Below are 26,480 nucleotides of genomic sequence, written 5' to 3'. Positions count from 1 at the left end.
CAAACAAACTTAAAAAAACAAATTAACAAACTCAAACTTAACAAAAAACAACAACTAAAATTAACAGTAATAACAATACAATTCAGAACGCGACTGTACACTGGAAGTGCGCGGGGTGTCGCGCGGTCCATGATACCTTATTTTCGACTTCTGCGCAGTAACGGTCACTGCTAGACTTTCGTGACGCTACTTATGTCTAGGTAAAGATTCTGAAACAAAACTATAAGAGAATCAGTTATGAGACTCCCCTATAGTTTTGAGGATATAAATCTGAGAAGTTAAAAGAATTATTTTTAAAATTTCTTTATTCTTTCCCATGAAAATTCAAAAATTCAAAGGTGTACACCTTTGAATGGATGTATGTTGACAGGATGTATATTACATTCACCGTACAGCCATAATTCTTTTTCAATTCAATTCAAATGTTGTTTAAGGCTTTTGTCTGTACCAACTGGGCAAAAGGTACATCGGTCTTGATATTTTTTTTTAAAGTTCTAGTGAGTCTGTGTTTTTGTCTGTCAATTGTCATTGTCAAACTCAAACTGATTGAAGCTTCATTGCAATTTGCAGTCTTGAGAATTTTATTTTATTGCCTTTGCACTTGGCTTAGCTCGTATAATGGCTTTGAATTTGGTAAAGAAAGCTATTTTTGATCGAAAGGCTGTACGTAATTTAGCAGCTGTATATTGTAATGCTGTGAGAAACCGTAAGTTTTATATTGTAGTTTTAAAATAATACACAAGATAAAATTATGTTATGGTCGTTACGTCATAATATTCGCAGATTGGAATTATCAATATAAACCGGGCCCATATCCTAAGACACCGGAAGAGCGAGCTGCGGCGGCAAAAAAGTATTGCTTGACTATCGAAGAGTACCAGCCATACCCTGAAGATTTAGGATATGGAGACTATCCTAAGTTGCCTGATATTGGAACAGATTCTAAAGATCCGTACTACCCATATGATTTGCCAGATATGAAAAGAAATTTTAATGAACCAGTAAGTTGAATTTTTATGTCTTATGATGTGATGGCTCACCTTATTAAAAAAGTGGCTGTATACTATCTAGATAGTTTGATAGCTTTGTCTCAATCGGATGAAGGTAAACAATGGTGCTTATTCAGTTGTACAATTCTTTCTTAACTGAACGAATACTAAAAAGAATACCTAAACGATTAATATAATTGTTTCTTAACTATTTTATATATTATTATTATGTTATATTATTATTAATATAAATTAAATTACTAGATCCATAAGATTGTAATCTGCTTCCTTAGGAAACATTATGAATAGCAGTGTTATTTTTAGCTATATGGCAAATATTTACAATAACTCTGCCCATGTGTTATGCCCATAATTTTAAGTTTGATTTGTGTGCAACAAAATTGGTAAGGAAGAAAGCATGTATTTTATGTAATTTCCTTAAATAATTACATTTTGAAGAAGATTGATACTGAAGGATCATTATTTATTGCTCTATTTAAGAATAGCATCTGCAATTTTTATACACAAGTTTTGTTGCTGATAATAATCAGTGATATAAAGACAAAACCTAGAGATATTTTGTTTTATTTAATACAGAAATTAACATAAGTTAACATGTACCAATCACCAGACACTGACATGACTATAACACTGAAATTCTTTATTTTAATTCCATGACAATCAGTAAAGCCCACAAACCCATATAGAGCAGTGTATTGGATTGAAGAACAAAGTCCCTCTCTCCTTTAAAAGGCTAATGCTCATGACCCTTTTGCTTTACACCTGTTAGCTAGTACTAACTAATCCAGTCTCCACTAGTCCCATGTTAGTACTTAGAGCTCATGTTAAGGACACACAAATTACACAATAAATAAATTATTGTGATTAGAGATTTGTATCTATGATGTAATCTTGTAAGGTGATCTAAGTTCAGTAGAGCTAGGATTTGAAAAATTGATACAAGCCTCATTCCACATGTATGAATGTCAATTTTTATACTCTAAATGATAATAATTATAAGATTATGAATTTATGATAACTTTCAGTTCAATGCAAGTGCTGAGATATTTGGTGAAGATCGCTATGACCCATCTGCAAAGCGCAGGTTTTCTTTAACGCATCAGTGGACCTGGTTTTTGGGAACTATATTTGGTAGTTTTGCACTGTATGCATGGTTGGAAAATCATAAGTTTGGAAGACCAGTTACTCTGAAGCAGTACCCCAATGAAGGACCACACTACTTGTTTTGTGAAAAATAGATAAAAATATTATGTTTAATATTGCAGGTGGGTAGTGTATTATTTACATTAAATAAAAAGAAAAAATGAAATCTTATAATTTGTTTTATTTTTTATTATAATGATTAGTTTGATCAAAATATCTAAAAATTTATAAGTCAATATAGACAATTTATCACTTTCATTCAAAAAGGTGTTTAAACTTACATAATAAATATTAGTAACAACAAATGCTCCCTAGCCAAGTACAACGCTGCTATATAAGTAATATTCAAACTACTGTTAGGTAACAGTAGTTTGAATATTACTTATATAGCACATCTATACTGGTAAAATGTGCATGCTGATATAAACATAATACTCTAAACTACTATTTAGGTAAGTGTACTAAACTTTAATATTGAAACATGAAAGTGGTAAAGACTGCATTTGCGAGTTGAGTACTAAAATTATTGTAACAGACCATTAACTACTATTTAGGTAAGTGTACTAAAATTTAATATTGAAACATGAAAGTGGTAAAGACTGTGTTTGCGAGTTGAGTACTAAAATTATTGTAACAGACCATTACTGACTTTATTGAAGATGTGTTTATGTTAATTAGGATCACTTATATATACTGGTAAAATATTCATCTTCTAAGTCATAAAGGTCGGCAGCTATGTCATCACGAAGGGACATTAGCTTTTGATCACACTCTTGCTGTTTAGTACGAAATAATTTAGAATTTTGTGTAATTGCTTCATTAACAGATGGAAAGTCGTTCAATATTAAATACTGCTTGATGTCTGATACTAACTTCATTAAAGACTCTCCTGCCCTCACTGCAAAATAATAGCAAAATTAAATGTAACTTTCATAAATAGAACCAGTTATAGTAGTACATAATAGGAATGTTTCATAAAGAAGCTCTAAAAGGTTTTACCAATATTGGCTGCTCTAACTTGCATTTCAAAAGTGTCCTGCTCAATTTGTGTCATTCTATTTAACTGGGAGTCATTTTCCCCCTTTGCAAGTTTTATAATTTCTGAAAATAAGTAACTGATTTAAATTTTTTGGTAATTTCTATTAGTGTGGAGAGCAAAGCTACATAAAAACAAAGGTAGTTGTAGTTGGATACTTCTGAAGTAGGATTTAAAACGTGATTAACGAGTTCAGCATTTGTTGAGGATAGTTGTACTTACCTTCAAAATTTTCTAACATACTTTTAACATCTTCTTTTAAACGTGTTGTGTAAGATTTAAGTAAAGCTTCTTTATTTTGAGGTAAGTTCCGATGCATGATTCAGTTATTGTAAAGATTTTTCCACTCAGGTTTTTAACTAATATAGATAAATTCAATATTTCGAAAAGTTGTGACCAAACTATATGATATATATTTAATTCAGCACAAGAGCTTTTAATCAAGTATAGCAAAAATCACTTAAAAATATTACAACTGCGAAACAACAATAAACACAGACATATACTGTAGTAACCTAGTCTGTAAGACATTTTTATTTCTAGTTCTATGGCTTAGAGAGTAACATCAAACTGTCAAGAGAACGGGTGGGAACTCTCGGGCACGTTTTATTGTCTGTGCACTGACTTGATAAGAAATAGACATCGAGGAATGGAGGGTAGAGGTAAGGAGAGTCATCTTATATGGGAGAAAAGTTGAAAAAGTGTCCAGTGTATGCGCTAAATAACAGTTCAAAAATCCTCCACAATGGCGCTGGTGGATGCACAGGGTATGGTATGAATATAGCAATCGTAGATGAATTGAAGTATGCCGAGTTAAAAAAATTAATGTCATTATCGACTAAAGTAGTTAATTATTGAGAATTTCAACAACTTACGTTGTACAAAATATTGTGGTAAATATAACCTTACTTCCTTGTATCTCCATACTTCCTTGTTTATTTTTCAAGCCTACTCTAACAATATTTATATTTGGCGCTTCTTTTATGAGTTACCCTGATGCAAATGTGGCGCCATCCTAATTTAATACATTTTGACGACACTTTTTCATATACACAGATGACTCTCCTTACCTCTACCCTCCATACATCGGGGTCAGCGCTGAAAAACGGTATGAATTTCACGCAAGTTTTCATTCGTTCGACTGATAGATTATATGTACAAAGTGGCATACTGCGTGGTAAAAACATGTAAAATTTACTCAACTTAAGAATGAAAAGGTGATGGCGTTTTTTATTTTCCAGCAAGTAAACGAAGAAACACAGTATTTAATTTAAATTTGCATTAAATCTGAAAACCGATCACGAAACTAATCAAAATAAACAAAATAATATAAATATTCCTTTTCGTACGCGCTATGATGCATAGACAAAAAGAGACCAACTTAACTATACGTTCACTATATTCGGCTGGATTTCTATGAGCGATTGAAAGATTTGGAACAAAGTAAAGTAGAGTCGCTTATTGTATATAAAAGTTGTTGATTTTTTTAATTCTATTATTTTGTTCTTCTATTTCTATGGCATGGTAGGTTTGTGTTTAAGTATAAAGAAGCGTAATATAAGAAGTACTTGTCATAAAAAAGGGATACTTGCAAAATATTAGTATTATCGTGCAGTAAAATTTTTCTATATTCAAACAGTACAAATTTTTTTTTTTTTGTTGCAGCAGTAAAACGTGCATACTCCTTCAGACGGACCGCGTTAATGTTGATAAATCCAGTGCTATGTTTGGGTGAAAACCCACCAGCAATGGCCTACTTGAAATAAATGAATTTTGAATTTGAATTAACTGAATAATGTGTTAAACTTAATCTTGTTTTCAATAAAATTAAATCTTCAAGAAAGAGTTTTGGTTTTATTGGAGTACTTGTCATAAAAAAGGGATAATTTCAAAATCGTAGTAATCGTGCAGTATAAAATTTCTATATTCAAACAGTACAAAATTTATTTAATTTTTTTTGTTGCAGCAGTAAAACGTGCATACTCCTTCAGACGGACCGCGTTAATGTTAATAAATCCAGTGCTATCTTCGGGTGAAAACCCACCAGCAATGTCCATGGAAACCAAATCTTTATTGTACAAACTTGTGGTACTCTTCCTTGCTAAAATTGACACTGTAAAAAAAATCACATAGGAAGGGTGATTGAAGGATTAAAAAAACTTAATTAGCGATTATTCAGAATTTTATACAGATATATAATATTTAAGAACTGCAGGTCAAAACAATGGAATAAAAATTATAAATGTTTTTTATTTAATAGTGCATCTAATTAAACTAAACGAGATAAACACGCGTGTGACAAATAAATTCGCGAATACTTAGGATTTTCACTATCACCCCGATTATCTTCAACGCTACCTGCGTTGAAGATAAGTTACAATTATCATATTAAATAATTGATATGCTCTTTAATGAGGTATTTAATAAACATTTAATTTATGATTTGTTGGGCATATCCGTTAACGTTGAGTTAAGTCCTTTATTGATATATTTGCACCCGAGCTATCATATTTAATAATGTAGTACTACCGACCCTTCTAACTTTAGACCAATATCTGTACTACCCACTCTGAGTAAAATGTTTGAAAAACTTATATTAAATCAGTTGCTTAAATAATTTAATAAAAACAATTTATTGAATGTCCGCTCATTAATCGACGCTGGTAAAACATATATATTTAAAGCCTGGGAGGAGTCACAAGACTCCTTTGGCGTATTCTATGATGTGTCAAGGCGTCTGATTGTGTTCAACACGAGACATTAATAAGAAATTTACACCACTATGGAATAAATTCAAAAACTTGACGTTAACGGAAAACGGTCTAACGGGCCATTTGTCAAAATAGGTATCCCTCAGGGGTCTATATTAGGACTTTTCTGTTCCTTATTTACATGAACGACCTTCCTTACCTTGCTAAGGACAATCACGGGATAGTTTGTTTACTGATGATGCATCACTGATATTTTAAATTAAACGACGCAAAACACATCTTTAGGATGTAAACAAATGTCTCGCTAAAGTAGTACGATGGTTGGAGACCAATAATTTTCTGAACGGAAAAAAACCAAGTGTTTTAAAAATGACTTAAAAATTTTGTAGAAATATTTATAAGTTGTTTTTATTTTAATTTTTTTAAATTAAACATACTCATAGATATCATCAATCCGCAATTGCTGCCACAAACTCATCCGCCATGTTTGCTCATCCGGAATATACTAATGCGTTCGCCAAGCATTATACCCTATTTGTGTTGGTTGATTGTGAGCACTGTTTGGCTCGTGTTTGTTGTTTGTAAAAAACAGCAAGCGTGTGGACAGAGTTCCAATTGAATACTACTTATCTTACCAAATAACTAGAATTTTTGAGAATCATCTTATGGAAAAACTCCCTTCCAATATTTAAACAACGATTGCATTAGTGTTCATCTTACCACTTCCTTTAAAAATCTGAACTGTTACAGTGCCAGTAACTGATTCTTGAGACATTTCTAAGCATTTCCTCGTGTAGAAAGCTTCCGGCGAAAACCAAAAACCGTTATATACAAAATCGGCCATTTTGTCTTGAAGATATTTTTTGATTCTGTAAAGGAAAAAGTAATGTTACGTTTTTGTTTTATTTATACCTTTCTGTTATCCGTACATCTGATTTGTTCAAGAAGCGCTTTCATAAATTGCCATTGGCTTAACAAATACGGGTGTATTTGTCAAGCACGAAAAGATGACTTTATTTCTGAGTCGGCACTTTTAAGTTACGATGTTTTTTATAGTTGCAAGGAAGTAATTTTCTACATTTTACTTGACACCGATTTAAAAGTGTTGTAAAAAATATTTATTTCCTGCTATTAAGTTGTAAAAGAAAGTCAGTACTTCGTAGTAAATAAAATTTTATTCACGCTTTTTCTCGCATGCAAACCTACCCACTAGGTTTGTATTCGTATCTAGTCCATAATAGCCGAATGCCAACTGCTCATAACCTTCAACAAAATATTGCTTTTCCCGAAAGCGTTACTGCTTAAGGACTTCCCCCGGCACTTCACCATCATCTCTTTATTGTGATACGGTATTAAAATATTATTATTTGGCAATTAGATATATGCACCTACCTCAATACTTCCTTGTCAAGAGCATAAGCTTCTAAATCTAAATGAGCTTCGTGTAATATAGTACCAGCCAGTGTTTCATAAAGTCCTCTTGACTGGAAGAAATTTTTTATTATGAATACACTTAGGAGGCGGTTTAGCGAAAAAACGATTTCTTTTTTATATTCATTTACTGATATTGGCCACCGTGGTCAATATCAGTAAATGAATGCACCTCACTACCCCTTAATTCCCTCTCTCCGATGGGACGGCGGATCTGACACGACCGGAACGAGATCAGGCGCAGGACCGACAGCTAAACGTACTCTTTTAGCCACTGTGGTGAATTCCCGCTAATTTCCAAACTTCGGGCTGTTACCAAGAATTTCTTAATAAAAAAAACCCAAACAATTCAAACGCCGGGGTCTCAAACTAGACAAACGAGGCATTTATATTGATCTTTTATCATACCTAGTCTATTTATGTCCCACTGCTATTGCTAGGCAAAGGCCTCATTTCTCATATGGCTTAAAGCTCATCAGTCAACTTCCTGTGCGGATTGTTCATACTTATACATTTTGGCCGTCAAGACGTCCTAGGTATGGGAGTGGAAAAAAGCCAATTTCCCAAATCCGAATAATTCTGGGCTTGACTAATTATGAAACGAACCCGTGATCGTCGAGCATCGTGATTCTTAAGCATTACGTTTGTAAGTTTACTTATGGACTTATTAAAAATTTACATAAGTGTCATAAATTCCCACCTAGTCACTATTACCACCTTACAAAGTTGTTTACATTAGTAAATAATTGACTTCCATAACTAAGCTACAAAAGTAAAACTTACAAGTGTAATCCAATCCTTAGTTGGACAGGCTAATTAGGTACAAAGAGCCTGGAGCCTTTAAGGAAGTAATCGTTCCGTTAAACAAAATTAAAAACTAAACTACAAGACTGCAGATTGGACAAAATTCCCACTGTGATACTACCTTTACCTATAGCTAACGGTTTACCTTCAGACCCAGAAATCGGTTTTCCACAATATCAATACGTCCAATACCATGTTGTCCTCCCAATTTATTCAAGGTTTCGACCAGCGTCAAGGCGTCTGTTATTATTAGTGCTTTTTCCTGACCACTAGGTATTTGAGCAGAAACTGCCAAACCTATAAAAATGAATAAATAAATAAATGTTTATCTTGAAAAAGTCCACCGTTGAACGAATGGCTGCTAAAGGGAGTATTTTCCCATAATTACCATGCTGGACAGAGGGGTTGGTTATCCCAGTGGATGGTGGTAGTACACAGAGAATATTGTTACCAGTTTTCCGTTATTTTTCTATTATGAAAGTAGGAACGTACCTTTTTGGAATGTAATATCAATAATGCTCGCATAATCATCCGTTTGGGCAAGTTCTCGAGTCATTTTGTAAATACCACTCGGAGGTATGACACTGGGGTCTTCAAGGACCCCTGATTCGTAACTGAAACATAAAGTTTTAATTTTAGGTTAGGTGAGATTGCAGTCCTCGGCTTACTTGTAGTGGAACTCAAAAAAATGTAATCTAAGCGCGGTGACTATACCCTAAAAGGTAAAACCGATATTGTATATTTTAATAATAAGTCTTTTGAAAAATATGGAATATGAATTTGAGGCAATCATTCAACCCCCTCTTTTCTGAATTATAATTAGCCCTCTTTGTCTTTAACCTGGGCGTCAAAGTCCCGAAATTGTTCAAATGAGCTACCTTATTCGGTAAAAACTGCAGGTACTGCATGTGTACCTAGGTATATAACAGTTCCACAGTTAAAATTTGGTTTACCAAAGTTTTGGTGAACTTAGGACCGCTGCAAACTACAGAAAGGTCGCGAAACATAGGAATTCCTTGTATCATACCTTGTCTTGTACAAATACTAAGTTAAGTCTATATTAGATACCTTATATGCATAATATTTTCGTCAGTAGACCACGGAGCTTTGGGTGTCGCTGCGACTGGAATGTTCTCTTTATTAGCATATTCGATAAGGTCACTTCGTCCTTGAAACCTATTAAAGAATTCTGGAAGACGCCATGGTGCGATTACCTGTAGGAAAAAAATTTTCATACTTGCTCGACAATGCCTTATTAATTTGTATACCTTTTTAGTCTATTTGGGGGTTGAAGTTGTACGGATCCTTAACATGTAGCTCCGTTTTATTTTTTAACCTATCACATTTTTCATTGAACTTAAAAAGTAATGGACTTTTATTTAAAACTTCCATCCCCTATTTAATTTAGGGGTAAAATTTAAAAGTTAAAAATGAGAAAAAAAAAGTCAAATCAGATTCCAATATTAGCACGTCCAAACAACAATCTAACCTCTTAAGCTTTATTAGGATAGGTAGATTAGTCCGAGGTAAATTTAAAATGGAATATGTTTGTTCTAAAATCTCGCATAATTATTAAATACCTATTTAACATTTACAAATAATAATAATAGGTTTAAAAATTAAACTAAGTAGATGGGGACTTAATTGTTTTTACTGAAATAAGAGATCTAATCTAACGTCATGTAGAAAGTTGGATACTCTACCTTTCCCTCTGGCCACAACGAATAAACGCTTAGTTCGAAACGAACTTGATCATTTCCTTTGCCGGTAGCACCATGAGAAATATATCTGTAATTAACACAACTCTTTCAATACAAGAGTATGCATTGTTATGATTTAAATAAAAGAAATCATGTTAAACTAAGGGCCTCTCTTTCTATCATTACAACCATTTTCCGAGCTGGGTCATAAACATGACATTTGCACTCGTTAACGTTTATAGGTACCAAATAGCCACCAAAACCGACGAGGCTCTGGTGACCTATAAATGGCGCCACTTCTCGGTCGCCAGAGCAACGTCGGATTCATTTATTTATATGTTTATATACTCAGTGTATTTACAGGTCTCTTAATTGGCTAGACTGGCCAAATGGCACAGACAGGCGTTTGTCCAGTCCAATGGCAGCGACAATTACAAACACTTGTAGCATTATTTCTAGCAGGCACGTAGGTAGGTGCATTTGTCATATCACACGTTCAATAATCACTTGGATTGGTTTGAAAATGTATCCTTATTTGCACACCAACATCAAAATAACTATAATATTTCGAGCTCTTGATCCTAAAGCCCTGGCTATATTGTTATGGCTAACCTTCTTTAGCCATGAAAATTGACTAAACCTATTGGTCTCATAAACTATGGCATCACACCCAGGGTGAGCATATCTAATGAAAAGGTTTCCAAAGGTTTCATAATTTCTCTGATATAAATTAATAATATGTACTAACTTAGCACCAAGTTTTCTGGCAGCGTTTACAATTCCTACAGAAATGCAGGGCCGCGCTAAGGAAGTACCCAAATAGTAGCGGCTTTCATAAACTAGTCCCATTTGAATGGCAGGCAACATATAATTAGTCACAAACTCCTCACGCAAGTCTTCCACTATTACCTGTAAATATATATAAAATTATACATATTACTTTTGCCCACAAGAAATTATGATAGAAATATTTTATTCGCACGCTGCACACGAACCCGCATGCATTTCGTACTTGTGTCTGTAAGCATTTTATTTATGGATATAATTTAAAAGCGGGGTTCTTAACACGGAATTTCATATCGCCCTGGGATTTTAATTTCATTACTTGGCAGTAATGATGCCCGGAGCGCAAGCCGGTCGCGTCGTAACCACGAAGGTAATTTAGACATGCCTGGTTATTTCTCAGGCGTAACCTCTGCTGTTAAAAACTTGTGTTAACGACAACATTGTCTCATTTCACTCATTAGATCCTAGCGGTTGGTTCTGGAATGTGCCATCTACTCTTCAGGTATACTTTATAACATAAATGGTGTACGGCGTAGCAACTTACGTCTTTAGCTCCGATGAGTTTTGCTTTCTGACTTGCTTTTTCAAAATCATCGTTCTGCCCAACGTCGGCTATGTAACAAACTACGTCGTAATTCTTTTGAATTAACCTAACAAATAAACGAAAAAAGATTAAAAGAGACTGTCTCATTAATTTAGCACGCGACGGACTTTTATTTTTCAGTCTTAAAAAGTATCTAGCTTGCTAGCTTGTCTAGAATAGTATTCCAGTCCATTAATTAAATCGCTAGAAAATGTAGCTAATATCCTCTATCACACCTGACCGTGAATATAATTAGTTAAAAAATCATAAAATTTATATAATGTGATAAATTAGAATCATTCGACTTCATAAACAGAAACTTTAATTTTATTTGTGGTAATATTTGTATATGTACAACCATTATAAATATGTACAGTGAATGCAGGTCTATACTATTATATTAATATTTTAACTTACCATTTTAAAATGCAGCTAGTATCAAGTCCGCCAGAATAAGCTAAAATAATAATATCTCTATCCATTTTAAAGAATACTTTAAATAAGTACAATCGTTCTGATAAACAACGTTGTTCTGACTGAATAATTGCTTTTCTTATTATAAAGTTCAATAAATGAGATAACCCAGAATCTCCAGAGTCGTTCTGTATAAATAAATAAGCACCTTTCTTTTACATTATGTTTTTTAAGAACATAATTCTAGTGAGAGAAGGGTTCAAAAGTGAAATAAAATTCTCGGCAAGGATTATAATTTATTAGTTTTTAACACTTCAATACTGATAGTTTAAGTATGCTTAAAGTAACAAAAAATGCATATTTACTACATAATTGCACAAACTGGGCCTTACCTATAAACGTAGTATAGCTGGAAGTTAGTTGAACAATGTTAACAACTAAGCAATAGCTTCACACCGTTTATTAATAAGGGTTTATTATTAATTTCTAATTAACTCTATTACCTCTTTTGTTATAATGCATACAAGAAAGTTCTATTGTGATATGCACAATAAATATTCGTATTATTACAATGATAGCCCGACTTTTATTTTGTTAACAGATTGGCTCCGATAACTTTTGTACTTATAACACAATTTTGTCCTATGCCTGTGTAAGTTTTCATGACAACGAATGTCAAATTGGCAACTTCTTTACTTTTTATATGGCGGACCCTCAGGTGAAGGAGCTACCATAGTAGATAAGTACATAGTCCTTTATCTGAGGGCGGACCAAACATCGAAATATGATAACTTCATACCAATTCACGTTACTTCAAGTTAAGTATTTTAACGATATAACTTACACTAGGGGCTTATATACTGTCAAGAGCACGCGTAAAAGCTTGTATATTAGTTTAATATTGGAATGATGATCACGACGCTAATAGAATACATGCAAATGAATATTATTATTTTTATATTTAACTAAATCTAGGAATTACTTGAATTGCTTAATACATTCACAACTTCGGACTAATAATATAATCTATTTAATCCCATTATAAGATGTTCTAATATTTAATATACCGAGATTAGAGTAAAAGTTAAATTTGATTTAAATTTGTTTTAATATATTATAAACCTTAATGTTCACAATAATTAAGTATCACTGAATTCTAATTCGATTATAAAAAGTGAAGACATGCCTATATTTTGAGATAAAGAGAAAACCAATCTAAAATAAGGTTTAGGGATTACAATATATAGTAGCAATAATTGTTATTCTTATTTTACTAATGCGAATAAGTTATTAAAAACAATTTTTTTTTTATTCATCTAGCAATTAATACACACTAGACTAAAGTACCTAGTAACTAAAATTCTGGTCAACATTAATAATATAATGTTACTTATTTAAAACTTTTAAAACATTAACAATATAAACATTCTAACATAATATAAACGTAACATATTGAAATGTTAGTTGTAATTAATTGCAAACAATATCAACAAACAGATAAGAGGTCCTATTGATAACTTGAAAGACCTTTTAGGTAGCAAGAAAGTGAACCAGTCACTTTATCTTTGGATTTTCCACCAATTAATAATATAGTTCACAAAAACATATTATTAGGTTTTACCCATATTTATAAGGTTGACATTTATAATTCAAAGTAAACCTAAGGTTATTATTGGTGCTGCGCAAAAGTTCCCGTGTCCCAGTCACCAGGCGACGAGTAGGAACATCGCTGGGTTTTAGTGGGTATTCTGGCGGCCGGTAAGTCCCTCATACCCCTCCGGAAACAGTGCAGCTTCGGTTGCGCTGTTTCCGAAGGGGATGGATAAACGCATTTCCCAGAGTTAAAAAAAAAACGTTTATTATTGGTGATTAAAAAAAAATATTAAACTTAACAACAAATATATTTTTATGATATTATAATACCGATCGAATCGTCGATTTTAATAAACTATATACAAGGCTAGGAAAGGCGCACGCGAACACAAACCATAAAAAGTATTACTTATACATATTTAATTTAGAGAAAATGATTATAATTTCAAATAACTAAATATATTTCAGTTGCCAATCTAAAAAAAATTTTTTATTGATTAGTCATCATTATCAACCTTGTCCATCATGCTTCACGGCCTCTCACACTACGCTTGCTTTATTTAGGCCGTACTCCGCTATGGCTTAGTGAGAGAAGGGTTTAGGCCTTTGGCCGTTACGGCCAAGTGTAAAATTCAGTCACCTTCGAAAACTGATAGTAATTACTTGATATTGCATTCACACATGTAATTGTGTGTGTGTGAACATCTTTACATTAACTTCTGGTGGAATAATGATACGTGCCCCAATAAGACTAAATGAAAACCCAGCTGATGATGTTACGGTTGTCACTGCATATTATTTTATTAGAACTCCAGTTATTTCTCTTAGTTTGTTTTCCCTTTCCAACTTAGCCTTGTATATACTTCACACTGATACCTGTATATAATAATCATAAATCACACATGTGACGAGTAATATTTTCCGATGTCGCTCAGTGTATAAATTGTTCACCATAATTTTCGTGGCGAAAACTTCATATTATTGTGTACAATTGTACATTAATAACGACGGAATACAAAAACGAACTCAATAGGCTGAAACCTAAAAGGGTAAGTACTGTTACTTAGTGCCAGGTTTAGGCGGTGAGAGAGCTCAAGTCCGAAAGGAAGTTGTCTGGGGTGAGGATGTGAGATGACCCAATGATGACCTCCCAGTTTTTGAGGGCGGCGGTCACCTCGTAAGCGCAACGGATCTCAGAGAAGCAGACGCCTGAAACCATTTATATTATATTATATTACCACAGTACGCACATCGCCATCTAGCCCCAAAGTGAGCGTAGCTTGTGTTATGGGTACTAGAATAACTATTAAACAATTTTTACGAATAATATACATGAATTAATAAAATACATATAAACACCCAGACACTGAAAACATTCATTTTCATCACGCAATAGTTTTCCAGTTGTGGGAATCGAACCCACAGGCTCGGACTCAGAAAGCAGCCGTGGCTAGTTACTCTCTTAACACCAGACATGCCCGCACAGGATGTAGTGTTCCGAAACGATGTTGCTGGTTGACCCTATACAAATTCAGCACTTACCTCCAACAACAAACACAAGCAATCTTGGAACGTTCTTGACAGTTTGCTGAGCCTTGTCCTTATGCCAGTGTCCATAGCGCACGCTACAACAAAGAAATTATAGGTCACTTAAATAATTTAGCATTAATTTACGACACCAAGGGATGTTTAAAAAAAATAACGCAAAGATATTTTGACTTTTATTTAATAAAATCTGTTGCCCGCATTAAGACGACGTGTTTAATACGATTTTTTACAAATCTCGTAGAAACCATTTGTTTTCCACGGATAAAGAGTAGGTCATGTTACTGTCCATCTTTTCAACTAACTCCGTTCTAAAAATCAAAATGATTGGAGTTGCATAGTTAGGGCGTGGAGGTAGGACAAACAAACAAAAACACTTTCGCAATTATAATATGACTAGTCATAATAAATATATAATGGATATAATATAATTAGTTAATACAAATAGTTAGGATTTCAAAACCCGTTTTTTATGCTATCGTGTAAATAATCATTTATATTGCAAGCAAGTGATATTTTAATTGCTTCAAACGTATAAACTAAGAAAAGTTAGAGGCGCCGTGCTGGTATTCGAACTCGGCCCCCTAAAGTCAAGCGGAAGTTCTAATCACTGTGCTACCGCCGCTACAGGCCTACAGTTCGAGGGAAACCAGTTACAAAGGTCCAAGCTGGTCTAAATTGGCGGCCTCAATCATGATGAGACTCGAAAGAGTTTATTATCTCCATGCTCAGTCAGACAAACAGTGATGTTGCAGTGGTTAGGACTTCGGCTTTACTTTAGGAGGACCGAGTTCGTATTCCAGCCCTTTTTTAAGTTAAGTGCGAATTAAAATATCACTTACTTCAACGGTGAAGGAAAACATCATTAGGAAACCTGCATACCAGAGAGTTCTCCGTAATGTTCTCAAAGGTGTGTGGAATCCAACAATCCTGGGCCAGCGCGGTGGACTACGGCCTTAACCCTTTTTATTATGGGAGGAGAATCGTTGATGGGTCGATATGATGCTCAGTCAACTCGCACAGATGCGCCCGATTCTTTATTGGTATAGATATAATAAAATAATTACCTTGTAGGTGCTTGATATCCAGAAGTCTGAGCGCGTCCGGCCAGGAATGGGAAATGACGCTGGTCCAATTTATCATCGATCGAATCCTCGATAATGTCCTACACAAAAACAAAGATAAGCTATCAGTGTTAATTATATATTATTGGGTAATAAAAATCATATGTCTGTATATCTGTTTGCAAGTTTTTTAATTGTTTAGTTACCTTCAGTACTGGTGTCCATCGCGACATTTGATAAGTCTGTTCAGTAATTCTCTCCTTGCGTGGCACTTGGTACTGCTTCTTTCTGTTCCCCTAGTTAATATAAAAAAAAAAAAACAATTAATTTTACCATATTTGAATTGTACCTGGGAATAAGATCATCAAAAGATTATGTGCCAGCCCCTGAAGATTAAATTTAAACAGTGCGTGTTGCCAGTGATGACTTACGGCTCTGAAATAATGGTCGCTTACGGCTCTGAAATAATGGTCGCTTACTCTAGGCCTCATAAGAAAGGCTAAGAGTCATTCATTCTGATGGGAACCAGACAAAGAAGGTCTTAAGAAGGTCATTGCCGTTATATACTGCTCACTTCCTATAGGTTATTGATTATTACAGGAACTTAAAACTTAACGTCGCGCTTTCTCATAAATATGTGTAAAATCTATGTCCTTAGGAGCAGATAGAAGGAGACTTGATACGTACGTCGACGACAACGTTGAGGCCAAGGTTGGCGAGGTTGAGCAGAGCCTGTTTGTCGGATGGTTCGAGCTGCGCGTGCGTCACCAGCTTGTTGAGATTCTCCTCAGAAATGCCGTTCTTGGACATTATGTACAGCGCAATTATACGCATCTTGTCGTTATTTTTGATATTCTGCAGAAGACATCACAAATTATATATATCCATACTAATATTATAAATGCAAAAGTGTGTTTACGCCCTAACTAAAGAATTAGTTAGGGCGTAAAGTAGAGATGGGAAAGAACGAAGAGTAAAATAGGCTACTTTTATCCCCGGAAAACAAAAAGTTTCCATCAGATATGTAAAACACCGTTATAAACGCGGACGAAGAACTAGGGCAACAGTTATTACAGGCTAGTATTTTTTATATTAATTAACTGACCAACTGACTTTTCGGTCATTCTCATCATCATCACATCAACCCATTACCGGCTCACTTCAGAGCACAGGTCCTCCTCCTACAACTAGAAGGGGTAAAAGATATATGCATATGCAATAAAAAAATGAATATGAGCGAGTGGTTTAGTTTTCATTACAATTATTAATAAACAATTCATAATACCTGGTCAAGCAGCACAGGTACAATGCTTCTCATATGATCTTTAATCTTCTCACCCTCCGCATCAGTGCCCATTGCAAGATCCTAGAATAAGAAAAAAAAGTGTTAATAGTGCGCATTATTAGTGTTTGTGACTGAAAAGCGGCTAGATAAAGATTGTTCTTTTATTAAGAAAATCACCCATGCTTTTATCATGTTCACCTTAAAGACCTGGGTACTTCTCGTTAAAAAATCTTAAAGTTACACATGGGGAGAACATTTGGCACATCGTCAAATGGCAAATTAAATCGAAAAAGCAATAATTACGAATTTTGTGTGTGATTATACTTGTAACTATTAGTTGCACACGACTTCACGCTTGTACTATTTTTTTTTTGCATGCAATCCCCTAGTCTGCATCCTTAAGGGTTGTTTTACATACGAACACTATGAGAGGTATTTTAAAAACTTAGAAACTATCTAGTATTATTTATATATCTACTTAATAGATGTAAAACTTTAGAAACACAAGACTTTTGTATAATCCTCCATACCATTTTTAGGTAGACTTTTAGGCTCCTTTTTATTTTAGAAAAATTATATTCATACTTTTAAAGATTTCTTTAGGTTATTATAATATTACAGTAATAAAAAGGAGCCTGCATCTCCTTTTGTAAACCTCTGCCTGCCTCATAAATTCCCGTCGAAATTGGTCCAGGCGTACCTTGAAATCTGTTGAAAAAGGGAATGATAGCGCTATATCTATGATAAAACCGATGATTATATTAAATATATAAACCAATCATAGTTTGTATACTCATTGACAGTGTATTTAAAATAAAATAATGGCCTTTAGTAGACTGTCAAAGAAAAGTATAGGATCTATGGCGGGAGACGCGAGTTTGACAAGATCGATTGGCGGAAAAGAAAAGTGAGGACAGATTTAAATTAATGAATTGAGAAAAGGAGATTAAGTAAAGTATTGTGGATAGAACGTTACAAATTGGGAACAGATGATTTATAATAGAAACGATATACTTAACGAAACATTGTCGTAGCGAAACAAGAGTAGTTTGTACTGATGATGGAGTTAAAAGTTGTTGGTACTATGGTTGTACCTGATGTTGCATAAAATAAGTATATCTCATCCTTTGCGTTATTTAGGTATCATATATGGAGCCCTAGCATTATTTTATACACACAGTTTATATAGCAGAGGTTGCTCTATACAAACAACTTGTTACAAAAGTCCTGATGTTATAAGTGATAATAGTAGTTATGTTTCACCAGTCTTAAAATATGTCTTGTATCAAAGGGCCTAGCGTTATTACATATGATGATATGTTGTAATTGTATTTATAAGTCTTGTTTTAATTGATTGAATAAAAGAGATACGGTAGAGTTTCTTGCCAGTGGTCTTCTCTGCCGAAGACAGCATTCCGAACTGGTAGTAAAGTCATTTAAAGGTAACATGTAATATGAATTATAGAGAAGCATAATATACAGTATTAGAGTCGGTCAAGTTGTTTTATTTTACTCCTTGGGGAGACAGGGTGATAGAGTACAGACCCACAACACTGCTCTTATGCAGGTTGGTGGGCTTTAATGATATATAATGATAAAATCACGACCATCCATAAATACCTACCTGCAAGACAAAAGGAATCGCCATTGCATTGCCGGTGTTCTATGGGAAAAATAGTATTAAAAATTCTTGAGAGTTTATTACCTGTTCCACCTTGCAAAGCTTGTCAACGTAGCCTTGGTATGCCTTCATGCAGTCTTCGGCTAGACGTAGATGCGTCGCGTACTTGGATAGTTCCTTCTGGTACTGTGGCATTTTCTTGATCATTTGCGACAAGTCTCGCATGGACTGTTTATCTCCTGTGATAATAAGAAGTTTCGGGTTGGTTATGCATATAAAACTATTGGCGATATTTCTATCGACATTTAAAATTAACTTTTTTAAATATGAATAGATTCTTATTTATCAGAAAAATAAATTCAGTGTGAATTTCAAAAAGGCCACATTTTAACTATTTATGATAATTATTAAGTTTAGTTTAAATAATACCTCCCCCCATGCGCTTAGATTCAGTAAACTTCTTGAGGTTCTTGGTAACTGAAGTAGACACCACAGCAATGTGCTGATGTCGTAGTTCCACCCAAAGTTCATCATTCTCGTCCAAAAGTACTTCTTTCTGATTGCCCTGAGCATCATATCTGTTAAAATAGAAATAAATGTTGATTTTAATAGTACTACCTCTTTAATAAAAGTTATTGAGATTGCGGCACTCAGGACGCTGCTTCCCTTTATATAGAATACAGCAAAGAATATATACATACAGTATAGATATATATATATCACGTCCTGTGCATAACAGGTACGAATTCCCGGTCAATAGTTCTTCATCTATTCTTAATGCATCTTACGTTCTTATACATTGAAACCTGAATATCAAATCAGTTTGGGATAGACCCAAATCGTAAAGACGCCAACTACTTTTAAAATGCTCTTTTTAGAAAATTCTTATCATGAAAGGGATTGTAAATATTAGCTTCTCTCAGATGCAGTAGCTCTTGTTTTCACAACTATATCCTTGCTCTAGTTTCATCTTATTCAATGCTGGAATGGCACTTAAAGAAACTGTTTAGATATATATCCAAAATTTAAACTGTGGACATTAAAAAACGCTAAGGAGCTTGTACAAAAAAATGGATTGCGGAAAGTTTTGTACGGACCGTGTCCACTGTTCAGTAGTAGATATCTAAAAGGACGGCTACCATGGTTTATCTTCTACCACATCTTTATCAACTCTCAGAGCACTGGCTCACAAGTGTAAATAATATATGTGTCATAATAAACGGGTGTAAACCTTTTCTATTCACTATTCCCGTACTTAAGCGGACACGTTAATTATATCCCATGTCAAGCGATATAAACGGGGGATATAATTTTGGTCTCAAGCCCTACTAGCCCTGCAGTTGAGCAGAGAACTCATATTAAGTTTTCCCCCTATGGCTTACCGGTAGACATCGTTCTCAATGGGCAGTAGGTCGTAAGCCATAGCCTGCAGTGTGAGCTCATGCAGTAGCGGGGACACGCAGTCGAAACCGCGGTCCATCACCAGTAGCTGTGAGCGAGCCTTCTCCGGACCCTCGCCCATGGTCGGCTCGTCCGCCTTTACAATTTTAAAATATAGCATTTGGGCATCGCGATGCTTGGCTTTTTGGCTGTATCATGACCAGATTCGATTCTAGTATGCTATGTTGCAATTTATAATTTTCTATTAGTGTTTTTCAGTATAAGTATAAAATAAAAATTAAATCACCAAAATTCTGTCACAAAATACAGTATTTTTTTTATATTATCCCATAATATCTGATAAATGTGGGAAGGGTAACTTCACTAAGAGAAGGATAGTTCAAATTTTTATTAGAGGAAACTTAGTCATTTATATCCATGGACAAAATTTTACTCATCATCATCATCACTTCAACCGATTGAAGTCCACTGCTGGACATGTCTTTTGTACGGAGTTCCAAAATCCACGGTCCTTGGCCGCTTGTTTCCAGCGGCTTCCAGCGACTCGTTTGATGTCGTCTGTCCATCTCGTTGAGAGCCAAAATTTTTACTAAATTGTATGAATCGGATAACCATTTAGTCAGATAAATTGTTAAGAAAAACTTATATTTATTGGTTGTAAGAACAAACTAAGAAGATTATTAAGAGTTCTTTCAATGTCATTCGGCATCTGAGTGGTGCTGCAATGAGGTTGAAAGACTTGGTGTTGTCGACTAGTTTTATCTCCATCCAGCCTTATACTTTACCCATTTAGAGTTTTGCTCTACAATGACTAATAATTGTGTTTTTTAGATTCATTTGAATCCCTGTCATAATGCACCCATCCAAATTTTTACCGTTCGTTTAGAATGTATGTGTCATGTTTAAATATACTAACTTAGTTACATACCTTATAGGCATCCAGCTTCTGCTGGATAAGTTGCGCGAGTTCTACATTGCGTTCCCAATCACTGTATACAAAATGTATAAGAAAATTACTTATAATGTACTTAGTTACGATAATAGCAAACTAAAATGAGAGTGAAGCTATTTCTATGAATGCATATTGCACATTAATGCATTTCTAGGGCTTCATGTTTATTATTATGAATAGCAAGTGGGCTTACTTGCTATTCATAATAATAAACATGAAACCATCGTAACAAAAGAAACATAACTTGGCAAATTTTTTCTTTACTTCTATTTCTGATATAACAATATTAATTTTCTTTCGGAGGAGGAGTTTATTTTAAAAGAGGGGAAATCAACTGTGTTTTAATATAACTAAATTAAAAAGGGTTTTTAATAATTTATGAATCTTTTTTTTTTGTAGTTATACTTCTTTTTGCGCGTTAGGGAAAAATGATGAGTGAAAATTTATATGATACGCGCACACACCATCACAAAAAGCCGACACCGTGAAGTTAGCTGTAAGGTTTGACAGTGTACACTTACTCTTGATGTTGAGTGAAAATTGGTTGCCCGATAATGAGTCTATTAGTTTTCCAATTTTAATTATGTTTATTATGTCCATTTCTTTAATTATGAAGTTTTTTTTTTTAAATACTTCATTTTACTAGATTATGCGTTATAGTAAAAATTTCAATGTATTTAATACCTTTTTTCTATTGTTAGTGTATTATATAAGTATTTTTGTATTACTACTTCTTTCGCTGTTTCTGTTTTTGTTATATTTTAAATGTTGTGGTATACAAATAAAGAGTTTAATAATAAATAATAATAATAATAAGTACACACATGCTTTTTTAATTTATTAAGACACATAATTTCGATAAAAAGGTAATGAAATGTGGTTTACTTCTTTACAGATGGAAATTGAAGCATTAATTGACTATATTTTCGAATCTCATATAGGTACTCCTAGAGCTTACCTTCGGTACCGCACAGAGGGGTATTCCCCAAGAGTTGCACAGAGTGTTGCAATTTGTTCTGCAATACGTTCCATATTGGCATTGCGGGTTTGTGTGAGTGCTGGGTTGTACATGCACTGGAAGGTGTCTGGAGAGTCCAGAGAGAACACCTAAAAGAGTTATGTATTATAATATTTCATTAGCTTAAGAAGTAATTTGAACGTTAGGTTAGGGACTCATAGTAAATATTTCCGATGTTTATTTATAATAATGACGACTTATTACGCGTATGAGTCAACCTTAAAAAATATTCATATGTTGTCGCGGTCTTTTTTTCTGAATTACTCTATAACGCCATATAAGATGTAATGTTAGAAATGAAAATTAAGCTTAATTGGCTATACTCGTCGAAAAGCGGGAGAATCTGTATGGTGTTATTTATAATTTCAATCTTTATTCACCACACAAAACAGATCTTCGGTAATGGTACGCAGGTTTCGCTCCGACACCGGAGCATTCTCAGTAGATGTTGACTTTACAATGAATAATTGTTGACAATGTTTGGTGTGGAGTATAGAAAATTAACCTTAACCTTATTAATATATCATGGTATTCCGCAATGTAACGCCTTCTTGTTTCAAATATGTAATGTTATTATTTGGTAAAAAAATATTATACAGTCCTTCAGGAGTTCCAACCCGATATAAGCCTTAATATTTCTAAATAGACTGACATGGTCAAAAGATAACGACATGGTCGCGGCTCCATACCTATTGCGTATTATCTCTCTAACCATTCGTCTAAATTATATGCAGTAATAGGGAAAAGTATATTATTTAAATACTTGAGACGATAACTTAACTTATTTCGATAAGAATTCATAACTTTATATAATATGACCATTAAACATAACCTAACGATTTCAATTATTTTTTAATATAAAAAATTACTTTTTCTTACTTAAATATAAAAGTTATACATATGCTGTCGCGGACTTTTAAGCTCTACAACTTTTCTATGGAACTCAATCATATTTGTCTCAACATTAAGGGAGCGTTCGTAGGAAACGTTTTCGTTCGACTATTTTTTCGCTTACTTTGCAAATCCGACTACCACGAAAAGTTCTTTTCAGTTTTCAGGGTAATATATAGACTATGGCACTCAGAAATAATGGGGCTTTATTTTGGTGAAAGAACATTTTAAATCGGTTCAGTAGAGATTTCCAGAGATTACCCCTGACAGTGTCACAAATTCACAAACTCATAAACTTTCCGTCTTTATAATATTAGTATAGAAGTATAGACAAATGGCCTATGATAAAAATATAATCCTTCACAATATTCTTTACTGCTGGGTCTGATAAAATCAAAATACATAACTTGTATATAGCACTAAATATAATAGATATACAATTTTCATTCTTTTGGATTTCGTCCAATAGTTTATTAATTTCATATAATTATTGATATAATATTACCTGACTTTCATATGGCAAGAAAGCAATGTTGATTTCTTTCAAAGTTTTGATTTTTCTTGCAGCAGAAGATTTACACAATTCATTGAATAACTCCTCAGGGCACACTAGCCATGGCAGCGTGCAAAAGATATTTATCTCTTAATGATATTATAGAAAAAATAAGTTTAAATGGGAGGTTGTGTGAGCTGGATGAAAATAAAAAAAGTATATGGACAAACCTGTTGTTCATATGGTATGAAAGCTATGTTGATTTCCTTTAAAGTTTTGATATATTTAGCTACATATGAACGTGATAATTCATCAAAAAGTTTATCAGGACAAGCTGTAAATTAAAATAAAAGTAAAAATATAAATTGCAACTTAACACAAACAAGTAAAGAAATGTACTGCAACGTTTTTCCTTAAATTTGAAGCAACATAATATTATTTTACTTAATAAAACACTTAAAATATAATGTTGTTTGATCAATTAAACTACTTGTAATGTAGTTTTCATTTGAAAGAGATGGCATTACCTACCTTCAGTGAAGAAAACATGTGCTGCCTTGTACATGATGCGGTTGCCCACGGAGAAGTCATTAATGAGAGCATGTACTGATTTCTCACATGGTGTAATCAAGTAAATGCCATCCATGGTGTACAATGGCTCACGTTTCTTGTGGATATCTTCTACCACTACAAAATAGAAAATCAAAATGTTTATGAAAACATGGAAGTTGTGACCAAATAGGTACAGTTTTTGTAAGCAACCTGGCACAAAATCATATGAAATCATGGTTTAATTAATTGTCAAGTATCAATTTGACACTGGCAATTCATGTCCAACTAATTCACTATGATTTAATATGGTTAATTTTAACCATCCAATTTAAAGGATATATGGATAGGACTGACTGAACCTTGAAATTGAACCAGCCATATAAAACACTAAAAACCTGATGTTTTTTAATGATGATGATTGTTGAGTGTGGGAAGTAATTAAAATCTATCCATTATATTAAACATTCTTATCCATACTAATATTATAAACAAACATGGCTTGACTAACAATCTTGTTGTTGGCACATATACTGCTTACTCCCTGGTAATGGCCATAGATCTACCAATGTACTGAATATTGCACGAAGATAGCTTGTATCCATCAGAATCAAGATTTTAACCCCCATTAATATTATAATCAAAATTAAACAACAACAAACGAATATGTTATAAATGTCAGGTATTAGCTATTTTTTTATAAAGGAAAATGTAGACAAACTCACATGTGATTCCTTCTGCTGAAATGTCGTGCATCTTGCAGCATGCAGATACCATGCGCATGGAGAGTTGATCCACAATAAGAATCCGCCATTCTATACGCTGAGACTCCTTGCCTTTGGGACCGCGATAGCGGATCACCTCATTCATAATCTCTACAAATTAGAATTAAGTTTTCAATCAAACAGTTCAAGGTAGTAAGGCAGACATTATTGGCAGAGAGCCAAATGGAAATTGATATCTGATGAGATTGAGAAATGATTTAAAAGTCAATATAAAACTAAATAGGTTTATCCATAAATTAATTAATATACCAGGTGATTCTGCAGTCGAGTGCTCTTATCAATAAATAAAAAAGCAATTTTTTTTAATAAAGTTAAAAATGATTTGTTTTATTATTGTACACAATCATATTAGACTAAGATATATATATATACTAGCTGTTGCCCGCGACTTCGTCTGCGTTTGATTTTGTTTTGAAAGTATTCAGTATCGCTAAGCCTTAAATGAGTATAGTTGTATATACATATAACATGTGACTGTCAATTAATTATAGACAAATAATATGCAATAAAATAAAATTGTGACTTTACTTAAAGATCTAAGCTATCCTATCTCTTAAGTTGGACCAGACGGCTCACGGTGTGCCAATTTAATTTAAAATCGTTTCAGTAGTTTAGGAGTCCATCGCGGACAAACATCGTGACAGGAGATTTATATATATTAAGATAAATATCCAATGGTTGGATAATGTGTTTTTATTTGATTTTTTTGATTGCTCTAAGGTTTGAAACATATCCAAAACACAATGGGCAATCCTTAAAAAAAAACAGGTGGCAAAATCAGAAATAATCTGCTTCTTCATGTGTTTGTCCTTTTTTTTCTCGTTTTTCTGAGTGGTGTACAAATAAAGATTATAAATAAATAAATAAAAAATAAGGTAATAATAAGTATTGGAGAATGTTAAGTACTGTTTAGAAAAATAATCAATCAATTATTGTTGTGTTTTGTAGATTAATTAAGGTAAACTCTGTTTGTAATAATTTCTAATTAATGTGTTTTTAGTGTGAACTAGTCCAATTATTTTTTGGGGTGGTAGGTTGTTGAAGGGTGGCTGGGTTTGAGTCGCAATGCATGACGTACATAGTCGCCAGTCCCCACCCCTTAAGTGTGAAGTGACATAAGAAAATCAATAATTTACGCTTATGTCGGCTACCGAGTGAAACAGTAAGATCACATTAATTTTTACATCTCGTTATATTTTATACATCTCGTCGTCGTTGTGTTATGGATAAAAAATATAATAACATTTGTTTACATGATTCAAGACGATTGTAAAATTAATGATAAAACAAGAGGGACAAATATTTCATTGATATAATGTTTCCATAACGTTTCCAAATATTAAACATCCCAGCCTATATTTATTGTTAATTTTAATAAAAGTGTACAATAACTCTTAAAATATTAGTCATCGATAAGCTGAAAACTAGGTATATCATTAATAAACCTAAATGTAACGGTTAGTGTGCCTTTCTTTATGTATATATAATTGGGTATTAAATAAACTTTATCAATCAAACGTTTTTAAACTTTAAAGCTCTAGTATTTTAGTAAATTAAAATATTTTTTACTTACTTTGTCCGACAAGTGCTTTCAACGCCATTTTGCACCATAGACTGATACTAGCTAGACTTTTGAAATCGCTTTGACACAAGACGTCAAAGAAA

The 26,480-nt window shown here is 33.5% G+C and overlaps 4 protein-coding genes across 5 annotated transcripts; 1 reads left to right on the top strand and 3 right to left on the bottom strand.

Annotated features, from left to right (window-relative positions):
* Positions 1-536: 536 nt before the first annotated feature.
* LOC120623289 (NADH dehydrogenase [ubiquinone] 1 beta subcomplex subunit 8, mitochondrial) lies at positions 537-2,305 on the top strand. The gene is made up of 3 exons (XM_039889234.1): positions 537-706; positions 784-1,001; positions 2,036-2,305. The coding sequence occupies exons 1-3, from the start codon at positions 619-621 to the stop codon at positions 2,246-2,248; spliced, it is 519 nt and encodes a 172-aa protein (XP_039745168.1). The 5' UTR covers positions 537-618; the 3' UTR covers positions 2,249-2,305.
* A 33-nt stretch (positions 2,306-2,338) lies between these two features.
* LOC120623288 (mediator of RNA polymerase II transcription subunit 22) lies at positions 2,339-3,895 on the bottom strand. The gene is made up of 3 exons (XM_039889233.1): positions 3,412-3,895; positions 3,153-3,254; positions 2,339-3,051 (listed from the first exon to the last, which is right to left on the bottom strand). Exons 1-3 carry the CDS (start codon positions 3,506-3,508, stop codon positions 2,834-2,836), a joined length of 417 nt encoding a protein of 138 aa, XP_039745167.1. The 5' UTR covers positions 3,509-3,895; the 3' UTR covers positions 2,339-2,833.
* Positions 3,896-5,089: 1,194 nt separating this feature from the next.
* Positions 5,090-11,745, bottom strand: LOC120623218 (argininosuccinate synthase). Its single transcript, XM_039889106.1, has 10 exons — positions 11,622-11,745; positions 11,166-11,271; positions 10,584-10,744; positions 9,839-9,923; positions 9,204-9,349; positions 8,628-8,749; positions 8,281-8,432; positions 7,293-7,384; positions 6,621-6,769; positions 5,090-5,302 (listed from the first exon to the last, which is right to left on the bottom strand). Exons 1-10 carry the CDS (start codon positions 11,684-11,686, stop codon positions 5,133-5,135), a joined length of 1,248 nt encoding a protein of 415 aa, XP_039745040.1. The 5' UTR covers positions 11,687-11,745; the 3' UTR covers positions 5,090-5,132.
* Positions 11,746-11,894: 149 nt separating this feature from the next.
* LOC120637689 (protein ROP) lies at positions 11,895-26,417 on the bottom strand. Of its 2 annotated transcripts, none has more exons than XM_039909638.1 (15): positions 26,389-26,417; positions 24,756-24,905; positions 24,013-24,168; positions 23,712-23,815; positions 22,038-22,186; positions 21,056-21,116; positions 20,109-20,263; positions 19,156-19,304; positions 18,811-18,965; positions 17,106-17,186; positions 16,508-16,675; positions 16,027-16,116; positions 15,824-15,921; positions 14,754-14,836; positions 11,895-14,420 (listed from the first exon to the last, which is right to left on the bottom strand). In XM_039909638.1, the coding sequence occupies exons 1-15, from the start codon at positions 26,414-26,416 to the stop codon at positions 14,287-14,289; spliced, it is 1,761 nt and encodes a 586-aa protein (XP_039765572.1). In that variant the 5' UTR covers position 26,417; the 3' UTR covers positions 11,895-14,286. The 2 variants fall into 2 exon arrangements, with proteins under 2 accessions (XP_039765572.1, XP_039765573.1); XM_039909639.1 differs by lacking the exon at positions 23,712-23,815 and adding an exon at positions 23,494-23,597.
* Between the last annotated feature and the right edge of the window lie 63 nt (positions 26,418-26,480).

The sequence above is a fragment of the Pararge aegeria genome, chromosome 4 (genome assembly GCF_905163445.1).
Source record: "Pararge aegeria chromosome 4, ilParAegt1.1, whole genome shotgun sequence".
In the NCBI taxonomy this organism is placed as follows: domain Eukaryota; kingdom Metazoa; phylum Arthropoda; class Insecta; order Lepidoptera; family Nymphalidae; genus Pararge; species Pararge aegeria.
This window is presented reverse-complemented; position numbering and strand designations above follow the sequence as displayed.